This window comes from Corvus hawaiiensis, chromosome 29 (genome assembly GCF_020740725.1).
Source record: "Corvus hawaiiensis isolate bCorHaw1 chromosome 29, bCorHaw1.pri.cur, whole genome shotgun sequence".
Classification (NCBI taxonomy): domain Eukaryota; kingdom Metazoa; phylum Chordata; class Aves; order Passeriformes; family Corvidae; genus Corvus; species Corvus hawaiiensis.
Window position 1 is genome coordinate 1,070,756 of NC_063241.1, and position 17,883 is coordinate 1,088,638.

Sequence of the window (17,883 nt, forward strand, 5' to 3'; positions counted from 1 at the left end):
GCCGGGGCCGCGGGGCGCGGGCGGCTCGGGCTCGGTTCTCCCTCCATTCCCCGGGATCGCGGCGGGCTCGGGCGGCGGCAGGATGGCGGCTGGGCTCCTGCCCCTGCTCCCGCTGCTGCTGCTGCTACCGGGCCGGGGGCCGCCGGGGGCCCTGGGCAACCGGCACGCCGTGCACTGGAACAGCTCCAACCCGCAGTGAGTGCGGGCGGGGGCACCGGGACCCGCACCGGGAGGGGGGGGGGGGATTGTCCCCGGGGCCGCGCGGGGCGGGGGGCGCCGCTGGGAAGGACGCGGCGGGGACACGGCGGGGATCGCGTTGAAGGATGCGCGGGGGGCGGCGGGCGACACCGGGATTGCGGGACCCCCGGTGCCGGTCTCCTCGCGGCGCCCTCGTGCGGGCGGGGCTGCGGGGCCCCGGGTGCCGGTGCCCCCGGTGCCCCTCGCCCTGCCCGCGGAGGCGGGGATGGCTGCGGCGGGAGGGGGGCAGCCGCCCGGCCCGTTCGTGTCCCCGCGGCCGCGCTGCCGGGTGGGGCTCGGCGGCTCCCGGCACGGGCGCGAGGGGGTCGTGGGCGCTGGGGGCAGAGCCCCCCCGCCAGCGCTGACCCACCGAGAGCAACGGGAAGAGTCTGGCTCCCGCAGGCATCCACCTCCCGGTGCGCCGGGGCGGGCAGGGGTCCCGCTCCCCCCGCCAGTCCCGCCCCTCGCATGTCTGGGTGCGGGAGCGGCACCGGCGGCGCGGCGGAGGTGGGGGGGCCCGACAGGTGCCTGTCGCCCCCCACCGCCTCGGACCGGCAGCAGTGACACCCCCGGGGCGGCAGCGGTGGCTCCCGGGGCTGCGGGGACAGTGGGGCGTGAGAGCGGAGGGTCGCACCGGGAGCAGAGCAGTCGGGGGTCGGTGGCCGTGGACGCTCAGCCCCTCCCTCACGCCCTGCGCCGGGGCTGCCCCTGCCCTCGCCGGCGCACCCACACCTGAGAGCGGATGTGCCGTGGGGACGGTCTGGGCTGGACCCTCCCGGGAAGGGGGGGCTCCGTGCCTGTGGTGTGTCCACGGACCCCTCCACGGGAATCTGCGCCCACTGCCATCGCCCACCTCTCCGTCCCTCGCTGGTGCGAGTGCCCAGGGGTGTGGCGGGGACAAGCATGCAGCCAGAGCATCTCCTGGTGCCCGTCGGTGCAGGGGCTCTCCTGGGCTCCCCCCATCCCACACCCCTTTGTGCAGGGCGGGAGCAGCCCCGGCAGCCCCCTCCCCTGCCATTGAGATTGTGTCTCCAGGCGGAAGCTCGGGCCCCATAAATCGTGCGTGTGTGCGACGTGCCGAGGCGCAGCACAATGGCGAGGTGCTGTGCTCGCCCCACCACGCTCGGCATCCCCCTGCACCCCCCTGCTCTGCCCGGACCCCCCCCACACACCCCCAGTCTCGTTCCCACACTGTGACATTGCCACGACATCGGCGGGTGGGACCACTCCCACCCTCATCTCTCCACGAGCAAGGGTCCCCACCCCATCACCACCGTGACCTGCCGCTGCCCCGACACCTCTCGAGGGACAGGGCGGAGGGGGTGCCGGCGGTGCCCGGGCCATGCCAAGCCGGGGGTGTCGCAGCCAGATGCCCGCACCCCCTGCGCAGGCGTGTCTGGCGCGGCCGCGAGCGTCCGGCTCAGGGCATGGGCGGCGCGGTGGGGGCGGCTGCGGCAGAGCCGTGTCCCAGGGACTCCGGAGCTGATATTTATTGTTAGGCAGTGCGGCAGCTCGGACGCAATTATAGGCGCACGGCAAAGTGTCTGGATTAGATAAATTATGGGGGGAATTAGGCTCCCTGGGCCGCAGCCTGCAAATCCCAGCAACCCTGCTGCAAGTGGAGCCATAAACAAGCCCAGCGCGGCCTTGCGGGGCTCTCTGGGGAGGAGGGGGTTGCTGGCTGCGGCCACTCCTTGAGGGCAGTGCCTGGCACCCCAGAAATTTATTTTATCTCCTGCCATGCTGCCCTGGGTACCCTGTTGCTGCCCTCGGTGGGACAACAGGATGAGGGGCAACCCAGGGAGCAATCCCATAGAGCCCACTGTGGTCCCGACGGTGCCTTGGGAAGCAGGGGGCTGGTGGCAGCTCAGCCCCCTGGCCACGCAAGGAGTGGCTGTGGGTGCCAGGAGGCCGGGAAGGGTCACCAAGCAGGCAGAGCACCCCTTGTGCTGTGGGTTTGGGGTGTGTTGGCAAAGCCCAGGGGAGGTGTGAAGGTGGGATCCTCAGATCCTGCTCCTGCTCGGCCTGGTTTGTTGGTCCAGCTGTGCCTTCCATCCATCTGTCCCATCACCTCCACTGGTGGCAGCCAGTGAGCCCTGGGGGTGTGGGATGACCCTGGACTCGTCCCTGCCCTCCACTCCCCAGTCCTGCCAGGAATAGGCCTGGTGTTGTGGGACAAAGGTGCAGGACAGTCATGTCCACTCAGCACTGACTTCTGGGGGGCCTGTGACCCTGGGGTGACCCATTGAGCAGGGTCAGGGGTTCCTGGAGTGTCCCCAGCCGAGCTGGGCCCTGGCATGCTGGTGCCGGTGGAGGCTACCTCCCTGCTGGGTGTTCCAAATGCCAAGATGGGGACAGCAATTTGTCCCTGTTCACAGACACAGACGTGGCCAGCGCTCCCCATACTGCTGTACCCCAAGAAGCACCCCAGAGCAGGCTGGGGTGTGCCACGCTGTGCCACTGACTCCGGTGTGGGGACTGAGGATGCTCGTACTGAGGGCACTGGGTGCCAGGGAGGGGGCAGAGCGGGGGGGTGCTGTGAGATGGGGTACGCAGGGTGCCCTGGCAGTGGTGCGGGGGTCAGAGCCCACTTGTGAGCCCCCCATAATTTATCTCATCTGGCACTGTGTGCAGGCCCCCAGCTCACGCAGCCCCCCCAGCACCGGCACTGCCGCCACGCTCACCTCTTCAAAGGTGGCTTTTATCTGGCCGAGACTGCGTCGCAGGCGGTGAGGGCTGGGAGAGGGCTCTGGAGAGGGTTGGAGTGGGCTCTGGAGAGGGCTGGAGCGAGCTCTGGAAAGCCCCAAGGCGGAGCAGGCTCACTGGGGAGCATCTCACACAGGACTGGAACCACATCCCTGCAGAACAGGTCTGGAGGGGCCCGGGCTCCCCTGCAGCAGCCAGACCCCAACATCGGAGCTGTGTCTGGCTAGATCCCCCCATCCCATCCGCTGGCACCCGCAGGGCTGAGGATGGAGTCACCCACAACAGGAGGCACCAGCGGGTCTGGGGGCATCCAGCAGGAGGTGCTGTGGGGGTGCGGGGCAGTTGTGCCCAAGCAGGGGCGGTTCCGTGCCTGCTTGTGGGGCTGAATGTGGGGACAGTGCCGACGACACCACCTCTGGCATCCCTAGGCTGGCTGGGGGGCTCAGCCAGCCCCCACCCCATGGCTCTGCCCTCCAGGCTGGTCCCCAGGGGACTACAGCCACCCCCCCCCATCCACGGGTGCTCGCCGCGGCTCTGGAAGGAGCGGGTGCCCATGGGCAGAGCGTGCCGTGCCCCGTGAGTCACGGCGCTGGGCGGCACCGAGCCCCGGCAGCGCGGCCGGCGTTCCCGTGGGAGAAGCAGCCGCGGTGTCGGGGTGCAACAGGGCCGGGGCCACCTGCTCCTGCCCGGGCTGGTAATTGAGTCACCGGTTGCAGATTGATGGTTTAATTAAAACCCAATTAGAAACCTCATTGATCTTGTTAGCTACACGGGAAGGTGCCGGCTTTAGCCGGGATTACGGGGATTGCATGGCCGTCGATAGTGACGGGGGTTGTTGGGGGCACCTGTAGGGTGGTGCTGGAGTCCCGCAGTGCTTGGGGAGGCCTGTGCCCGTCACCCCGGTGCTGCCCGGTGGCACTTCGGTCCCTCCACGTGGGGAGCAGCCCCCGCTCCCCCCCCCACCCCCCAACCCCCCCCCCCCCGGAGCCCCAATTCCCCACGCAGGGAGGTGGCCCCGGGGACACCGTGTGCCGGCGATGCCGTTAGCGCCCGCGCCTTGCGGCTGCGCCAGGCGAGGCCGGGGGGGCTGTGCTGTGGCTCGGTGCCACCCGCGTGCGTGGGCTGCGTCGCAGGCGCTGTCTGCCGAGCCAGCGCGCGTGTGCGTGGCCGTCTGGGCGCCGTGACTGTGCAGCGCTGGCTGCGTGGGGAGGGCTGGCACGGGGGGACCGCGCTGAGCCCCCCCCCCATCTCCCCCGCGGCGGAGCGGTGGGTGCAGGCGGACGGTCGGTCTGTCTGTCCTTCCGTCCGTTGGGGTGAACCGGCCACAGCGGTCGATGCGCCTTTGCCTCTCGCTGTGGTGCGGGGTGACGGGAAGGGGACTCGTAAATCAATGGCACTTTTTTGTTCCCTGGGTGATGGATGGGCCCCGGATGCGCCAAAAGGATGAAGGCGCTGGAGCCAAACAAAGAGCCTGGCTGTGCTGGGGGCTGTCCAGTGCTGGGGGGCACCGTGCCGTCACCACATCGAGGACACCCCGCATTGCCCTGCTCCTCACCACTGGCACCACCAGTGTGGGGTGCTGAGCCCAGCTCTGGCCCTGCTGCCCTCCAGGCCTCTCCAGCACCATGGGAATGAGTCTCCGCAGTGTGGGGGTCCAGACAGGGGTCTGATCCCCGCTGTGCCACTGCTGCCGGGGCGTGCTGCAGTGCACCAGGCGCTCCCCAGCAGTGTGGGAGCCAGTGTGCGGCACGCAGCCCGGATTTATGGCAGCAGATGGGAGCGGAGCGGCCTCTCAGCTCACCGGTGGCTGCGGCGTGCCAGGTAGCCAGGGTCCCACCAGGGTCCCTCCGGTGCGGAGCCGGTGGGCACTGAGCCCGGGGCCGGTGCTGCCAGGGGACATCCATCTGCCCAGCATGACAGGCTGCTGGAAGGTACTACTGCCTCACCAAGCCCTGCTCTACAAACGCAGTCGTGCAGAAGTGATGCTGCCCGTTCTTCTCTTGCACTTAACCCTTCGGGCACTGCCAGAGCCCACCATCCTCACCGGCCACGCCATGGCTGCTGGAGTCTGGGATATCGAGGGTCCATCTCGACCCAGGTTGCTGGTGCTTCCCGATAGCTGTGGAGTTGGCAGGGACCAGGCAGCCCATGCCTGCTCTGGGATGGGTGCCGGTGAGAAAGGAGGCAGAGTCCCTCTCTCAGAGTGTCTGTTCCTGCCCTTCCACCCCAAAACAAGGCCCACGGGCTCCCTGGATGGTGCTGTCAGCAGATCTTGGGGCACTTGGGCCGTGGCACTGGGGGGGCTGCCGGGTTTGGGGGTATCTAGCTGCGTGAGGAGCTGCTCTGCAATGACCGTGCAGGAGCCAAGCGTGGCAGGGACAGTGTTGTGGCCAAAGCTGCTACTGGGGTCCTCTGGATGTGCCTCGGGCTGTGGTGGCCCTGTGGCTCTCCCCATGTGGGGCCTTTCCCCAGCCACTCCCAGTTTATGATGACGCCTGTGGGCTCCCAGCATGCCGTGGCAGCTGGCAGTGTCCGTGGGATTCGCTACCATGGGGCCCTTGCCACTCCACCTGGGGCTCCTGTACCCTGCCACGGGTGCTGGTGTCCCCCAGCCCGGGGGAGACTTTGGTGCCTCGTTAGCGAGGCTGTTTATCAGCAGCCACACTTCTCAATGAGCCGTGGCTTAACGAGCCCCAGCGTGGGGTCCCAGGGGACTGTGCCTCGGCGCTGGGTGCCACGAGGGAATGGGGGGTTACGGCTCCCCAGCACCCCACGACAGGGTGTCTGTCACGTGTGATGCTTCCTCTAGTCCCTCTGTCCCATGGCACAGCCGCAGCCCGGCCGCGGGGAGCCTCAGCTGCCGGTGCCTGCCCCGGTGTGGGGCAGCTGGTATTGGGGTACGCTGGCGTCCCAGCTCTGCGTCCCGCGTGGAGTTAATTGCAATTTTCTCCTTGGGGCCATTTCTTTAATAACAAGCCTTTTTCTCCCCCCGCCCCCCTTCCCACCACATCAAAGGGGGAAGATGAAAGGTCCCGGCGCCCGCTCAGCAAGGGTGGCTGCCTCAGCACCTTCCCGGCGGAGCAGTTGCCGGCGGGTGCCGGGATGGGCTCCGGAATAGCGGCTGCGCAGCGAGGGAGGGGCCGCGTGGGGCTGCGCTCCCTGTCCCACGGGTGATGAGTTCTGCCGTCAGCCCCCCCATGTTGCCCCCCGGTACCGGAGGCGACGCTTCTTGGGCCCCTCTTTGCCGCCCGATACCGCGTCCCGCTATGGTTCTGTCTCCGACGCTCGGCTCCGGGTGCCGCGGGTGTTGGCAGGGTGCCGGGGCTCCCCAAACAGCGCCGGGGGCGGTGGTGCAGGGTGGGGCGTCTGCACGCGCAGCCCTGCCCGCTGCCTGCCCAGCCCTGCCGGGGAGACCCAGGGAGCCGCTCGGCTCCGGGAGGGGTGGTGGGACCCCCCCCCCAAGGCCGAGGGGACTCGGAGTGATGCGCTGGGGGCTCACGGTCTGGGGTTTGCCCTGAGAGGTGGGAAAAGGGCCGTGATCCAGAGCGATGCGCTGGGGGCTCACGGTCTGGGGTTTGCCCTGAGAGGTGGGAAAAGGGCCGTGATCCAGAGCGATGCGCCGTGAGCTGGAGCTCCACAGGGGAGCTCGGCCGCGTGTGCCGGGATGCTGCGGTCCGTGTCCTGCGGGATGCGGGCGAGAGACCCCTGAGGCAGCGCTGAAGCGGGCGGCGGAGCGTGGTCCGGTCAGGGTCCGGTGCAGCCGCGGCGGCTCGGTGCCGAGCCAGCGCCGGGTGGTAATTAATTGGCAGGAGCAGCGGGTCAGCGCGGCGGCGAGGATTACCGCGGCCGGGATTTCCGTCGGGCGCGGATTAGGAGCCAGCGGAGCCTCTCCTGAGTGGATCTGAGGGGATTGCTGCTCCTAATCAATGTAAATGAGGCTCCCCCAGGGCCACCCTTTACGGCATTAACGAACTAACGGGATTAGCCAGAGCAGGGTGAGAAATCCTGGCTCCGAGCTGCGGCGCGTGCCAGGGCCGTGGTGGGCGGCAGCGGTGGGTCGGCTCCAGGCTGCTGGAAATGGGGAATGCCAGGGAATGCCAGGGAATGCCGGGGTCCCCCGCACACCCAGGGACTGTGTCCCGTGGAGACCCTGGTGCCTGTGGGACAATGATGCCCTTCTGGGTCTGTCTGTCCATCGTGCTGTGTCCGTCTCCTCTTTGAGGCTGTCAGCACGTTCCCGGCAGACCCAGAAGCGCCGCCTCGTATGCCCATGCTCTTGCCCATCCCACCTGTGCATGTGGCTTGGCACCCGTCCCCAGCAGCGCCTGTCCCCCCCCCGCCCCCCCCCAGTCCGCCCGTGCCCTCCAGGATGGTGATTCTGCTCCACGGGTCCGTGAGGCTGAGGTTGTGCAGGGGTCCCACTGTGTCGGGGGCTCCAAACAGAGGTTGAACAGGGAGTATCACCGTTCCCAGAGTTCCAACCTTCGCTGCAGCCTGCCCCTTGTCCAGCCTCTGGATCCCCTTGGAGGAGGGCAACACTGTCTGGGGAGGTGCAGGGCGTGCCCCTGACCTCCCGTCCCTGCTTTCCCTTGCAGCCTGCGGCGGGAGGGCTACACGGTGCAGGTGAATGTCAATGACTACCTGGACATCTACTGCCCGCACTACAACGCCTCGGTGCCCGAGCACCGGCTGGAGCAGTACGTGCTGTACATGGTGAACGCGGAGGGGTACCACACCTGCAACACCAGCCAGGGCTTCAAGCGCTGGGAGTGCAACCGGCCCCACGCACCCCACAGCCCCATCAAGTTCTCGGAGAAGTTCCAGCGCTACAGCGCCTTCTCACTGGGCTACGAGTTCCGCGCGGGGCAGGAGTACTACTACATATGTACGTGGGGCGCCGGGGCGGGACCCCCACACAGCCCCCAGCCCCAGATGGGTCCTTTCAGGTGCCCCCACCCAGTTGGGCCTCTCTGCGTCCCCAGGGAGGACCCCCTTGTCTGGTTCCCCTGCACCCCCAAAATTGGGCAGCTGTTTCCCCCCCAAGAGTGGGCAGCTGGAGCTCTGGGAGGGGTTGAAGGAGCAAGGGTGGGGGTACATGACGTGGGGGAGAGATGGGGATGTGGGGAAAGATGGAAGGAAGGCTGGGGGTGTGGACAGGGATGCCAGTGCATGATGGGGTGCTGGGGGATGATGATGTAGGATGCAGGATGCTGATGCAGGATCGGGGTTCAAGGGTTGCTGCTGCAGGATTGAGGTGTTGGTGCCAGATACTGGTGCCGGGTTGGGATGCTGGGGCTGATGGTTCAGGACTGGGGTGCTAGTACTGGGCATTGGTGCAGGATTCGGGTGCAGGTGCAGGATTTGGGGTACTGCTGCATTCTCCCAGCCCAGAGCGCACCCCTGAGCAGGACCAGACCCCCCTCTGCCCAGACCCACCAAGCCTCGGGGTGCCTGGGGTTCGGGTCACTGCCACGGAGCCCCTCTCAGCATGCTCTTGCCTTGCAGCCACGCCGACACACAACCATCGCCGGGCCTGCCTGAAGATGAAGGTGTTCGTCTGCTGCGCCTCCAGTAAGTACCCCCGTGCCCACCCTGGGGGCTGTGGGCGAGCGGGGGCGGCGTGGCTGGCTGGCGGGTCCCCCAGGGCATCCAGGGAGCGTGACCCCCGTCCCCTCTCTCCCTCCACAGCGTTGCACTCCGGGGAGAAGCTGGCGCCCACCCTGCCCCAGTTCACCCTGCGGCCCGAGGTGAAGATCGAGGACCTGGGTGAGTCAGGCACAGCCCCCGGCCCCGCAGCGCCGTGTCCCCGCCCCCCGCCGCCGCCCCTGGGGCAGCCCCAGCTACGGGGTGGGGGTTCGGGGCCGCCCCGCTGCCCTCCTCACCCTCTCGCTCCTCCCCACAGAAAACTTCAACCCGGAGATGCCGAAGCTGGAGAAGAGCATCAGCGGCACCAGCCCCAAGCGGGAACACTTGCCCCTGGCCGTGGCCGCCGCGCTCTTCCTCATGACGCTGTTGGCCTCGTAGCTCCCGGCGCCTGCGGGGGCCCGGCCAGCGCCGCTCTGCCGAGTGCGGCCCCCCCGACCTGCTGCCCCTCGTGAGAGCCAGCGGGGAACCACCGCGGGACCACCACCCCCTGCCCGGAGAGCCGCCTGCAGAGCTGCCCCGCGGGGCAGGGATCATGGCACGCACCGATCCGGCTGGACTCGCCTCCCATCCCGCCAGTGGATTGCGGCCACGTCCGCAGGGATGCGGCTGGGTGCGCCGCACCTTCCGCCGACACCGTCCCGGGGCGCGGGGTCCTGCCCGCAGCCCCCCCGGTGCCCCGTGGCTGCCCCGTGGGGCGGGGGAGCCCGGTGAGAGCAGGGACCCCCGGGGCCGGGCAGTCTGTACATACCCATATAGATGTATACATACTGTACAGAGAGCGACTACAGAGATATATCTATACTGTACCATAGGCAGCGGCGCCGGCCCTGGGCTGGCTTGTACATAGTCGAACGTGTTGGATTTTCCTCGTCTTCCGTGAAGACCTGACCTATGCAAACGCACAGACACTTTTTGGGGAAAAACAAAACAAAACAAAAGAAAAAAAAAACATTCTCGATCTTTTTTTCAAGTGCTTTGGCTGGTGATTTTCATATTCTGCTCTTAGTCTATAAAAAAAAATAATAAAAGGATAAAAAAACGGACCCCTGTCACGGTGGCGTGCAGCACTTCCAGCCCTCGGAAGGGCTCTGGCCCTCCCGGGGGGGCTCCGGCCGGGACAGGCGTTCAGGAGAGCGCTGACCTCCGCCGTGCCACCCGCCTTGCCAGGCACAACAGCTCCATCCACGGGCTCGGTACCGCCGGCAGGGGGATGCAGGGTGCTCCTCACCACCGGCTCTGCTCCCCACCGACCCCCCAGCACCGACAGGGAGCATCTGGCAGGGACCCGGTGCTTCCCACAGGAATGCGGCATGGACAGAAGAGCGCCTGCAGGTAAGGGCAGCGCGGGGGGCCCTTGGCACGCAGCCCTGGGGGTGCTGGGGTGGTGTTTGAGAGCAGCGGGAGCAGGAGAGCCTTCCTTGCCATCCTCACCAGCTGCACGGAGTGAGCAGACATGGGGTGCTGCAGCCCCATGGGAACTCCGGCATCACTCCCCCGACGCGTCTGGCTCTGCCGGGCATGCCGGCTCCTGCCTGTTTTGGGGGGATCTGGCACGCGCTGGCGGCTCCTGCGGGATGGGGGACGCTCTCATCTCCCCCACAGTGTCTCCAGCCAAGGGGATGTGGGGGGCTGGGTTGTGCCTGGGGATAGGGTCTCATCTAAAGGGGGGTGTTGCTGGGGCAACCAGACCCCCACAGCCCCCACAGGCACAGGGGAGTAGCCGTGGGCTCCTGACCCTGCAGCGTGCGGGGCTGGGGGAGCCCAGTGGCCCCAGGGAGGGGACAGCCACTTTCCTCCCAGGGCAGCTTGGGATGAGGGGCTGCGGCCCCGCTCTCGGTGCGGATTCCTGGGGAAAGGGGTCCGCACAGCCGTGGCGGCGGGGCAGCCGCTCTCCCCCACCCAGCCGGCGCTGCTGGGCGGTGGCTGGGTGTCCCGCCGGCCCGGGCTTGTCCGGGTGCGGGAAGAGCCGACGAACCCGTCAGACGGGTCCTGGGAGCGCTCCCAGCAGGCGCCGGCTTCCCCACGTCCCCCCCCCGTGCTCCGACAGGCCTGGCCCGACACGGAGCTGAAGTCCCTGCCATGGACCCCCTCCCGGGGTCTTGAGGTGCCCCTGGCAGCTGTCTGCTGACCCAGGGCAGGGTGGGCATGGTGTGGCTGGGGCAGCACCACCGCCACTGCCAAGGGCCATATCCGGCCAGGTGCTGATTGCCAGAGACTGGCCACAGTCCCTGTCCCCGGGTGGTGCCATGCTGGTGGCACGTGGCATAGTGAGCCTGGCACAGCTCAGGTGACCAGTGCCCTGGAGGGGTGCAAGAGCTGCAGTCATCGCCCTGGCATGGAGAGCTCTGCCTGCAGGATCCCTCCTGCCATTTGCCTCGACCCTGGCACCACTTCTTGTGCATGCGTGGCACAACCAATGGCTCCGTGGGCACCGGCCACCTGGCTCAGGTCCGCTTCATGCCCTAGGGCTGAGCACAATGGGACAGCCCAGACCCACCAGGAGTCCTCTGGGGTGCTGGTGGACGGGATTCCCAAGCGCAGATGCCCCAAGTCAAGTGGGGGGCCCTTGTTGGGACCTCAGTGCTGAGGTCTGGGTGCCCCTTGGGTACTTTGGGGTTCCACAGCCTTGGCAGCAGATCCAGGCAGGGGATGTGTGCCAGGAGCAGCCGTGTGGCACAAGGTCCTGCCTCACCTCAGGGCAGCTCCCCTGCCCAGTCAGGGCTCTCTGCCCAAAGGCATGAGGTCCTGGCACAGCTGGACAGCCCTGGGGCTGCGGCTCTGCCCCCACTAGGCTGGCATCGGGCCATGCCTACCTGCCATGCCTACCTGCCGGGCTGCACGCAGCCGGCACCGTGCGTCACCACGGCCTTCGCTCCCGGCCACGAACTGGACGGCTCCTCTTCCTCCCCCAGCCTTGCACCGGTGACGTCAGCCCAGTCAGGGGCCGGGGCACTTCTGGGTATCCCCAGCCAAGAAACCATAAACACTTTGTCACGAGTTCAGCGGCCTCTGGCCAGCCCCACCTGCCCCACACGGAGCACCAGCGATGTTTACAGCATAAAACGGCTTCACCTTTGTCCTGCCATCATGGGCACCAATCCCAGCCCATTGTCACCTGCTCCCAGGTGCCGTGGCCATGACCACGTGCACCGTGTGCGCACCACCGCCGGCACTCCCGGTGCCACTGCAGGTGGGCACCCACCCTATGCGGAGTGCTGCCCACCCTGTGCCCCCACCACTGGGTCCCAAGGAAGGTAATGGGGCACCTCTAGCCTCAGCTTGTCCCTCAGACTGTCCCCAGCAGGGGACACGCGCTTGTCTTTCCACTCCTGGTCCTCCACCAGTACTGTGGGCCAGGCATGGTGGTGACACTGGGTCTCGGTGTGTCCATGTGGCCTCACTCCCAGCCCCTTCGCTGTGTCCTGGTGGCCTCGCTCCAGGGCTGGGGCCATGGCAGATGGGGCAGGGGAGCCCCTTGGCCAGTGGAGTTGGGTACCACATCCCAGTGCCACAGGATGGATCCGGCACGGTGCCCCAGGAGGCTCATTATGCCCCTGGCAGGGCCAGCACAAGGCTTGAGCACCAGGGGCCGCCCAGCCCTCCCCCATCACTGCTCCCTGCCTTGGTTTCCCCAGGCACAGTCTGTCCCTGACGTGGAGGGGGCAGTACCAGGGCGATGCCGGGACCACGGGATCAGTTCCCACCACCATCTGGCTGCACCCATCCCCGTGGCCTGCACGTGCCACGCTCCAGCTCTGGGATGCCAGGGGTGTTCCCAGGAGGTGCTCCCCTGTACAAGCCACGGCAGCGCCGGCGTCCCGGGAACAGAGGCCTCGCACTGTCATTATGGATGATGTCAGGCCTGGCCACAACCAGGGAGGATGAGAGAAAAGCAGCCAGTCCCCCTCCCTGGGAGCGAGGGCGTGGGGAGAGAGGCTGGGATGCGCAGGGTGCAGGTGGGATGTGGGGCACCCGGCCCCACGGCCTCGACCCGCACGATCCCTTGGCTGTGGGAGCCACAGTCGCTCTCAGGTTACGGTGCCGGCGCCTGCCGGAGCCCCTGCCGTGTGCCAGGGGAGCGCTCCGCGCCCGCTGCGGCACAGGGCATGCAACATTACCCACAATCAATGGATCATTATGGAATAAACAAGAGGAAAGTTGTTTTGCAAATGCGGCTGAGTTATCGCTTCACAACACGCGGTGAAGCGTCGCACGCCGGCCGGGACACGGATTGATCCATGTCAGAGCAAATGGGAGCCGACAGCGAGGCACCGCGCTCCCGCCAGGCAGTGGAAGCATGCCCACTGTGCCCACCCCGGCTCTGCGCCCACAGCCCCTCGTCCTGCACCCACAGGCCCCCACCCTGCACCCACAGCCCCTCACCCTGCACCCACAGCCCCCTGTTCTGCACCCACAGCCCGTCCTGCACCAACAGCCCGTCCTGCACCCACAGGCCCCCACCCTGCACCCACAGCTCCCTGTTCTGCACCCACAGCCCGTCCTGCACCAACAGCCCGTCCTGCACCTACAGCTCTCCCTCCTGCACCCAAAGCCCCCCTGTCCTGCACCCACAGGCCCCCACCCTGCACCCACAGCCCCTCACTCTGCACCCACAGCCCGTCCTGCACCCACAGCTCTCCCTCCTGCACCCACCGCCCCTCATCCCACACCCACAGCTCTCCCTCCTGCACCTACAGCCCCCCACCCTGCATCCACAGCCCCCGTCCTGCACCTACAGCCCCTCATCCTGCACCCTTAGCCCTGCATCCTGAACCGGCAGCACCTATTCCTGCACCCACAGCTCCCTGTCCCACACCCACAGCCCCCCATCCTGCACCCACAGCACCCCACTCTGCACCCACAGCCCCATCCTGCACCTACAGCTCCCCACCCTGCATCCACAGCCCCCCATCCTGTACCCACAGCCCCGTCCTGCACCTACAGCTCCCCACCCTGCACCCTCAGCCCCCTGTCCTGCACCCACAGCTCCCATCCTGCACCCTCGGCCAGACTTCCTGGTAAGGAGGGTTCACTCTTCCCTGGGCCTCCGAGGTCACTCTGTGGGGATCAGCCCGGGCCGCGCTCCAGGTGAAGGTGACCCCAGGGGGGACCGTGGGTGGTGGGTGCTGCCGGGGAGGACCTGCCCCCCATGCCGCGCCGGTGTGTGTGTGGGGCCCCTACCTGGTGTGGGTCACTTGTGGGGGGGTGTCCCTGCTCTGTGCCGGTCTCCTGCAGGGGGATGGCGTGTGAGCATCGAGGGGGGTGGACCTGGAGAGCAGGGTGAGGGTGTGGTGCGAGGGGAGTGTGTCCCCTTGCCCGGTGCCGTTTCCGGTAGGGGGGAGGGGGTTTGTGTCCCCCTGCCCGGTCCCGGTGTGGGGGAAGGTGTGTGTTTGTGTCCCGGCTAGTGCCGGTCCCGGTAGGGAGGGTTTGTGTCCCCCTGCCCGGTGGCGGTCCCGGTGCTCGCCAGTGCGTGTTCCCGCCCGTGCTGGTCTCGGTGTGGGGGTGGTTTGTGACCCCTGATCGATACCCGTGGGGGGTGTGTCGTGTGTGTATCCCCCCCCCCGCCTCGTCCCGTGTGTTGTTGTGCGAGCGCGGGGCGGTGGCGGGGGCGGGGCGGCGGCGGGGCCGTACTTAAGGCGGGGGCGGGCGAGGGGCCGCCCGTGGAGCGCAGCACCCGCGGAGCGATGGGGCAGCCGGGGGTGCCCCTGGCCCTGCTGGGGCTGGGGCTGTGCTGGGCGGCGGCGGCCGAGCGGCACACGGTGTTCTGGAACAGCTCCAACCCCCGGTGAGTGACCCCCGCTTCCCACCGGGACCCCCCCCGCAAACACGCACCGGGACAGGCACCGGCCGCCCCGAGGGCGCGGGCGGCGCCGCTCCGCTCCCCGGCGGCCTTTGTGCGGAGCGGGCGGCGGGACGAGGCGGCGGGGCCGGTGCGCAGCTCGGTGCGGGGGCGGCAGGGCCGTGCGGGGGGCGGCGGGGCCGGCCCAGGTGCGCCCGGGGGGGCCTTTCCGTTCCCAGGGCCGTGCGAAGGGGCCGCTTCCTTCCCGCGGGGGGGGGCGCGGCGCCAGCCCCGGCGCCGGCCCCGGGGACCGTGTTGACAAACACGGGGCAGGATGTGCGGGGGGGTAGACCTGGATCGAGGGCCCCCCTCGCTCACCGGCCGCCGGGGCTGCGGGGGGACCCCATCCCAAGCAACAGCCCCACAGGCTCTAGGAGTGCCTCCGCCCCCTCCTGAGCCGTGATTCCCCCTGGTTGTGGGCGTGCTCCCCCAGGGCATGACCTCTCTCAGGCTCTAGGAGTGTCCCCCTTGGCTTTCGGGGAGCCCCTCTCACTGTCCAGATCCCCAGGCTGTGGGGGTGCCCCACATTTAGGCACCCGTGGGGGTGCGTGGGGCTTCCCCTCTCTCCCTGGCCTAAGTCAGTCCCTCCCCAAATTGTGGGAGTTCTCCCCTCTCCCCAGGCCGTGTCTCCCACGACTGTAGGACTCCCCCAGGTTGTAGGGCTGTGTCCTCTGGGTCCCCCCACCGGGTTTGGGGAGCAGGGGGTGCCCCCATGGGTGGCTGACCCCTCTCTAGGCCACCACAGCCAGCGAGATGGGGACCCCGTGGAGGGCCCCCAGCGTGCCCCCCCCGGCTGGGGTGTGGGGCGCAGCTGGAGCCGGGCTGGCTGCCCCACGGCGAGAGCCGCGACGCCTCCTGCTCCGGCAGCGCTGGGCCGGGCAGGGTGCGGGCAGGGTGCGCGTCCCAGCGGGTCCCCTCCCTGCTCCCCAGCTCTCGGGAAGCGCTGGGAAGTGGGGTGCGCTCACCACTCACTGCCGGGGGGCCAAGCCGGAGGGAGAGTGAAGCAGGGGTTGTCCTTTCAAAACTATTCCAGGTGCTGCAAGGCTCAGCACAGGAGAGGGTGGACCCAAGGGTGCCCCCACCCAGCACTGCCGTGGGCAGGGTGCTGGCCCCCTGGGTGTGCGGGATTTGGGGCTGCAAGTAAGGCCCCTAGACCCGGAGCTGACCCCCCTGCCCTCCCTCCGGCCACAGGTTTCTGTGGAGTGACTACACAGTGGAGGTTCGTCTCAATGACTACCTGGACATCATCTGCCCCCACTATGAGGAGGGCAGCGTGGACCCCCGGGCCATGGAGCGCTACACGCTGTACCTGGTGGAGCTTGAGGAGTACCAGGCCTGCAAGCCCCGCTCCAAGGAGCAGATCCGCTGGGAATGCGACAAGCCCAGCGCCCTGCACGGCCCCGAGAAATTCTCGGAGAAGTTCCAGCGCTTCACTCCCTTCACGCTGGGCAAGGAGTTCAAGGAGGGGCATAGCTACTACTACATCTGTGAGTGCTGGGGGGCTGCAGGGGGGGGCTCCGAGGTGCTGCAGGGAATCCCCATCGGGCTCCCCCCACCCCTGCCTAACCTGCCTCTTCCTTCACAGCCAAGCCCATCCACCACCACAGTGAAGCCTGCCTGAAGCTGAAGGTGACGGTGACAGGCAAAGGCAGTGAGTATCACCACCCCCTCAGGGCTCCCCTCCACGTCCTCCCCTTCCCGCTCGCGGCGCCGGTGCCCAGTGTGGCCTTGGCTGCGCTGAGTCACGGCCTGGCCGTGGCCTCTGGCCAGCCCGGGGTGTGAGCACGCGCAGCTTGGCCGGGAAGGTGTTGGGGGTGGGGGTGGGGGGGAACAGCCCACAGTGAAACAGGATTTTGGGAAGGTTGGGGTGCTGCCCTTCCCTGGCGTGACCCCCTGTTTGTTCCGCAGCTCTGGCACCACCTGCCCCGGCCTCGACACAGAAGGGGAGGATCCAGGCAGGTGTGTTGGGGGCTGTGGGTTGGGGCCGAGCCAACTTCCCTGCCGGGGACACAGGGGGTTCTGGGGGGCACCAGGCTGAGCCCAGCTACCTTCCTGGGGGGAGTGAGGCAGGTGGGGGGGCAGTGGCCTGAGCGCAGCCACCCTCATGGGGGGACAGGGGTTTGCCAGGGACACTGGGCTAAGCCCAGCTGCCTCTCCTGGGGGGCTCTGGAGCTGGCTGAGGTACCGAGGCTGGTGGCAACCCTCTGCAGGGGTGATATGCTGCTGGTTTGGGGTACAGCTCGTCTTCTGGGGGTGCTGACTGCTCCTCTCTTTCCCCCACAGACGATGCGGCCGCACACGTGCTGAGGAGCGTGGGGCAGAACTCAGCCATGCGCAGCAGCAGCCGCCCCTTCACCTTCATCAGCCTCCTCCTGCCCCTCCTGGTGCCGCAGGGGCTCTGAGCCGCCCCTCGTGCCCGGACCCACCAAGGCTGTGGCCACTGGGGACCCCCGTGGTCCCCGCATGTCTGCCCCGGGTGCCTTGCCCTGCGCACGTCTGGGCAAGGAAAGGATTTGTCAGTATTATGGGGCTGGAGGGCCCAAAGCCATCGGAGCAGCTGGAGCCTTCAGGCTTCCCTGGCCCTTCCAGGATGGTCCTGGCAGCCAGAGGCCGAGCGGGAGCCTGGAGCTGGAGGGGCTAAAGTGCCCTGGACTGGAGAGGGGCAGGGGGCTGGCACCCCTGCCCCACAGCTGAGCTTGCCCACCACCCTCGGGGCTCTCCCCGTGGTGGGCTCGGACTGGAATGTGTCCTGCAGGCGGGGACGTGGGGGTGGCCAGGTGACACCGGTGCAGGGGGCTGCTTACCCCCAGTGTCACTGGCTCGGGGAGCACAGACAGGCTGGGGATGCCCCGCAGCCAGGGGAGCAGGGTTTTAAGAAACATCCCACTCCCCACCGTGCTGCACCCCTACCCCATCCTTCATCCTCTGGCCCTTCCCCATCCCTCCCCTCCGCTGGGTGCCGGAGGGGCCCCCCAGCACCCCCTTTGTACAGCTTTCTAACACGGGACTTTTTATACCATTGTCGGGAATAAATAACCGAAACCACGCTGAGCTCCTGAGACGTCCCCCACCCTCCTGGGCCAGGCTCTCCCAGCCCCTGTGGGGGGTTGGGCTGGTTAATTAATTAATTGGCTGGTGTTTGCACGGGGCTGTAAAGTGGCCAAGTGCCACAGTGGCTGGCACTGTCCCCGGCTTTATCTGGTGACACAAAGGCCTCCCCTGAGCGTGGGGGCCCCTCCCCCTGCACGGGAGTGAGCTTCCAGGTGGGGGGCAGCGGCTCCTGGGACAAACCCCGCTGGAGTGGGACAGACCCCATGGGATGGGACAGATCCCACCGGTGGTGAGGAGGGGGCTGAGCCAGAGCCCCCGGGGCTGGGCAGGGGCCGCAGCCTGGCTGCACCCCAGGGACCCCCACAAGGGCCGGTGGGTCCCTGGGGACATTTGGCCTTGGGAAG

At 68.0% G+C, this 17,883-nt stretch overlaps 2 protein-coding genes across 3 annotated transcripts; both read left to right on the plus strand.

Annotated features, from left to right (window-relative positions):
• Nucleotides 1–9,632, plus strand: EFNA3 (ephrin A3). 2 transcript variants are annotated; one of them, XM_048289057.1, is made up of 5 exons: nt 4–195; nt 7,539–7,828; nt 8,449–8,514; nt 8,632–8,709; nt 8,846–9,632. In XM_048289057.1, exons 1-5 carry the CDS (start codon nt 83–85, stop codon nt 8,965–8,967), a joined length of 669 nt encoding a protein of 222 aa, XP_048145014.1. In that variant the 5' UTR covers nt 4–82; the 3' UTR covers nt 8,968–9,632. The 2 variants fall into 2 exon arrangements, with proteins under 2 accessions (XP_048145015.1, XP_048145014.1); XM_048289058.1 differs by lacking the exon at nt 8,632–8,709 and having other exon boundaries at nt 1–195.
• A 4,621-nt stretch (nt 9,633–14,253) lies between these two features.
• EFNA1 (ephrin A1) lies at nt 14,254–17,474 on the plus strand. Its single transcript, XM_048289097.1, has 5 exons — nt 14,254–14,374; nt 15,620–15,915; nt 16,014–16,079; nt 16,337–16,387; nt 16,712–17,474. The coding sequence occupies exons 1-5, from the start codon at nt 14,274–14,276 to the stop codon at nt 16,828–16,830; spliced, it is 633 nt and encodes a 210-aa protein (XP_048145054.1). The 5' UTR covers nt 14,254–14,273; the 3' UTR covers nt 16,831–17,474.
• The last annotated feature ends 409 nt before the right edge of the window (nt 17,475–17,883 follow it).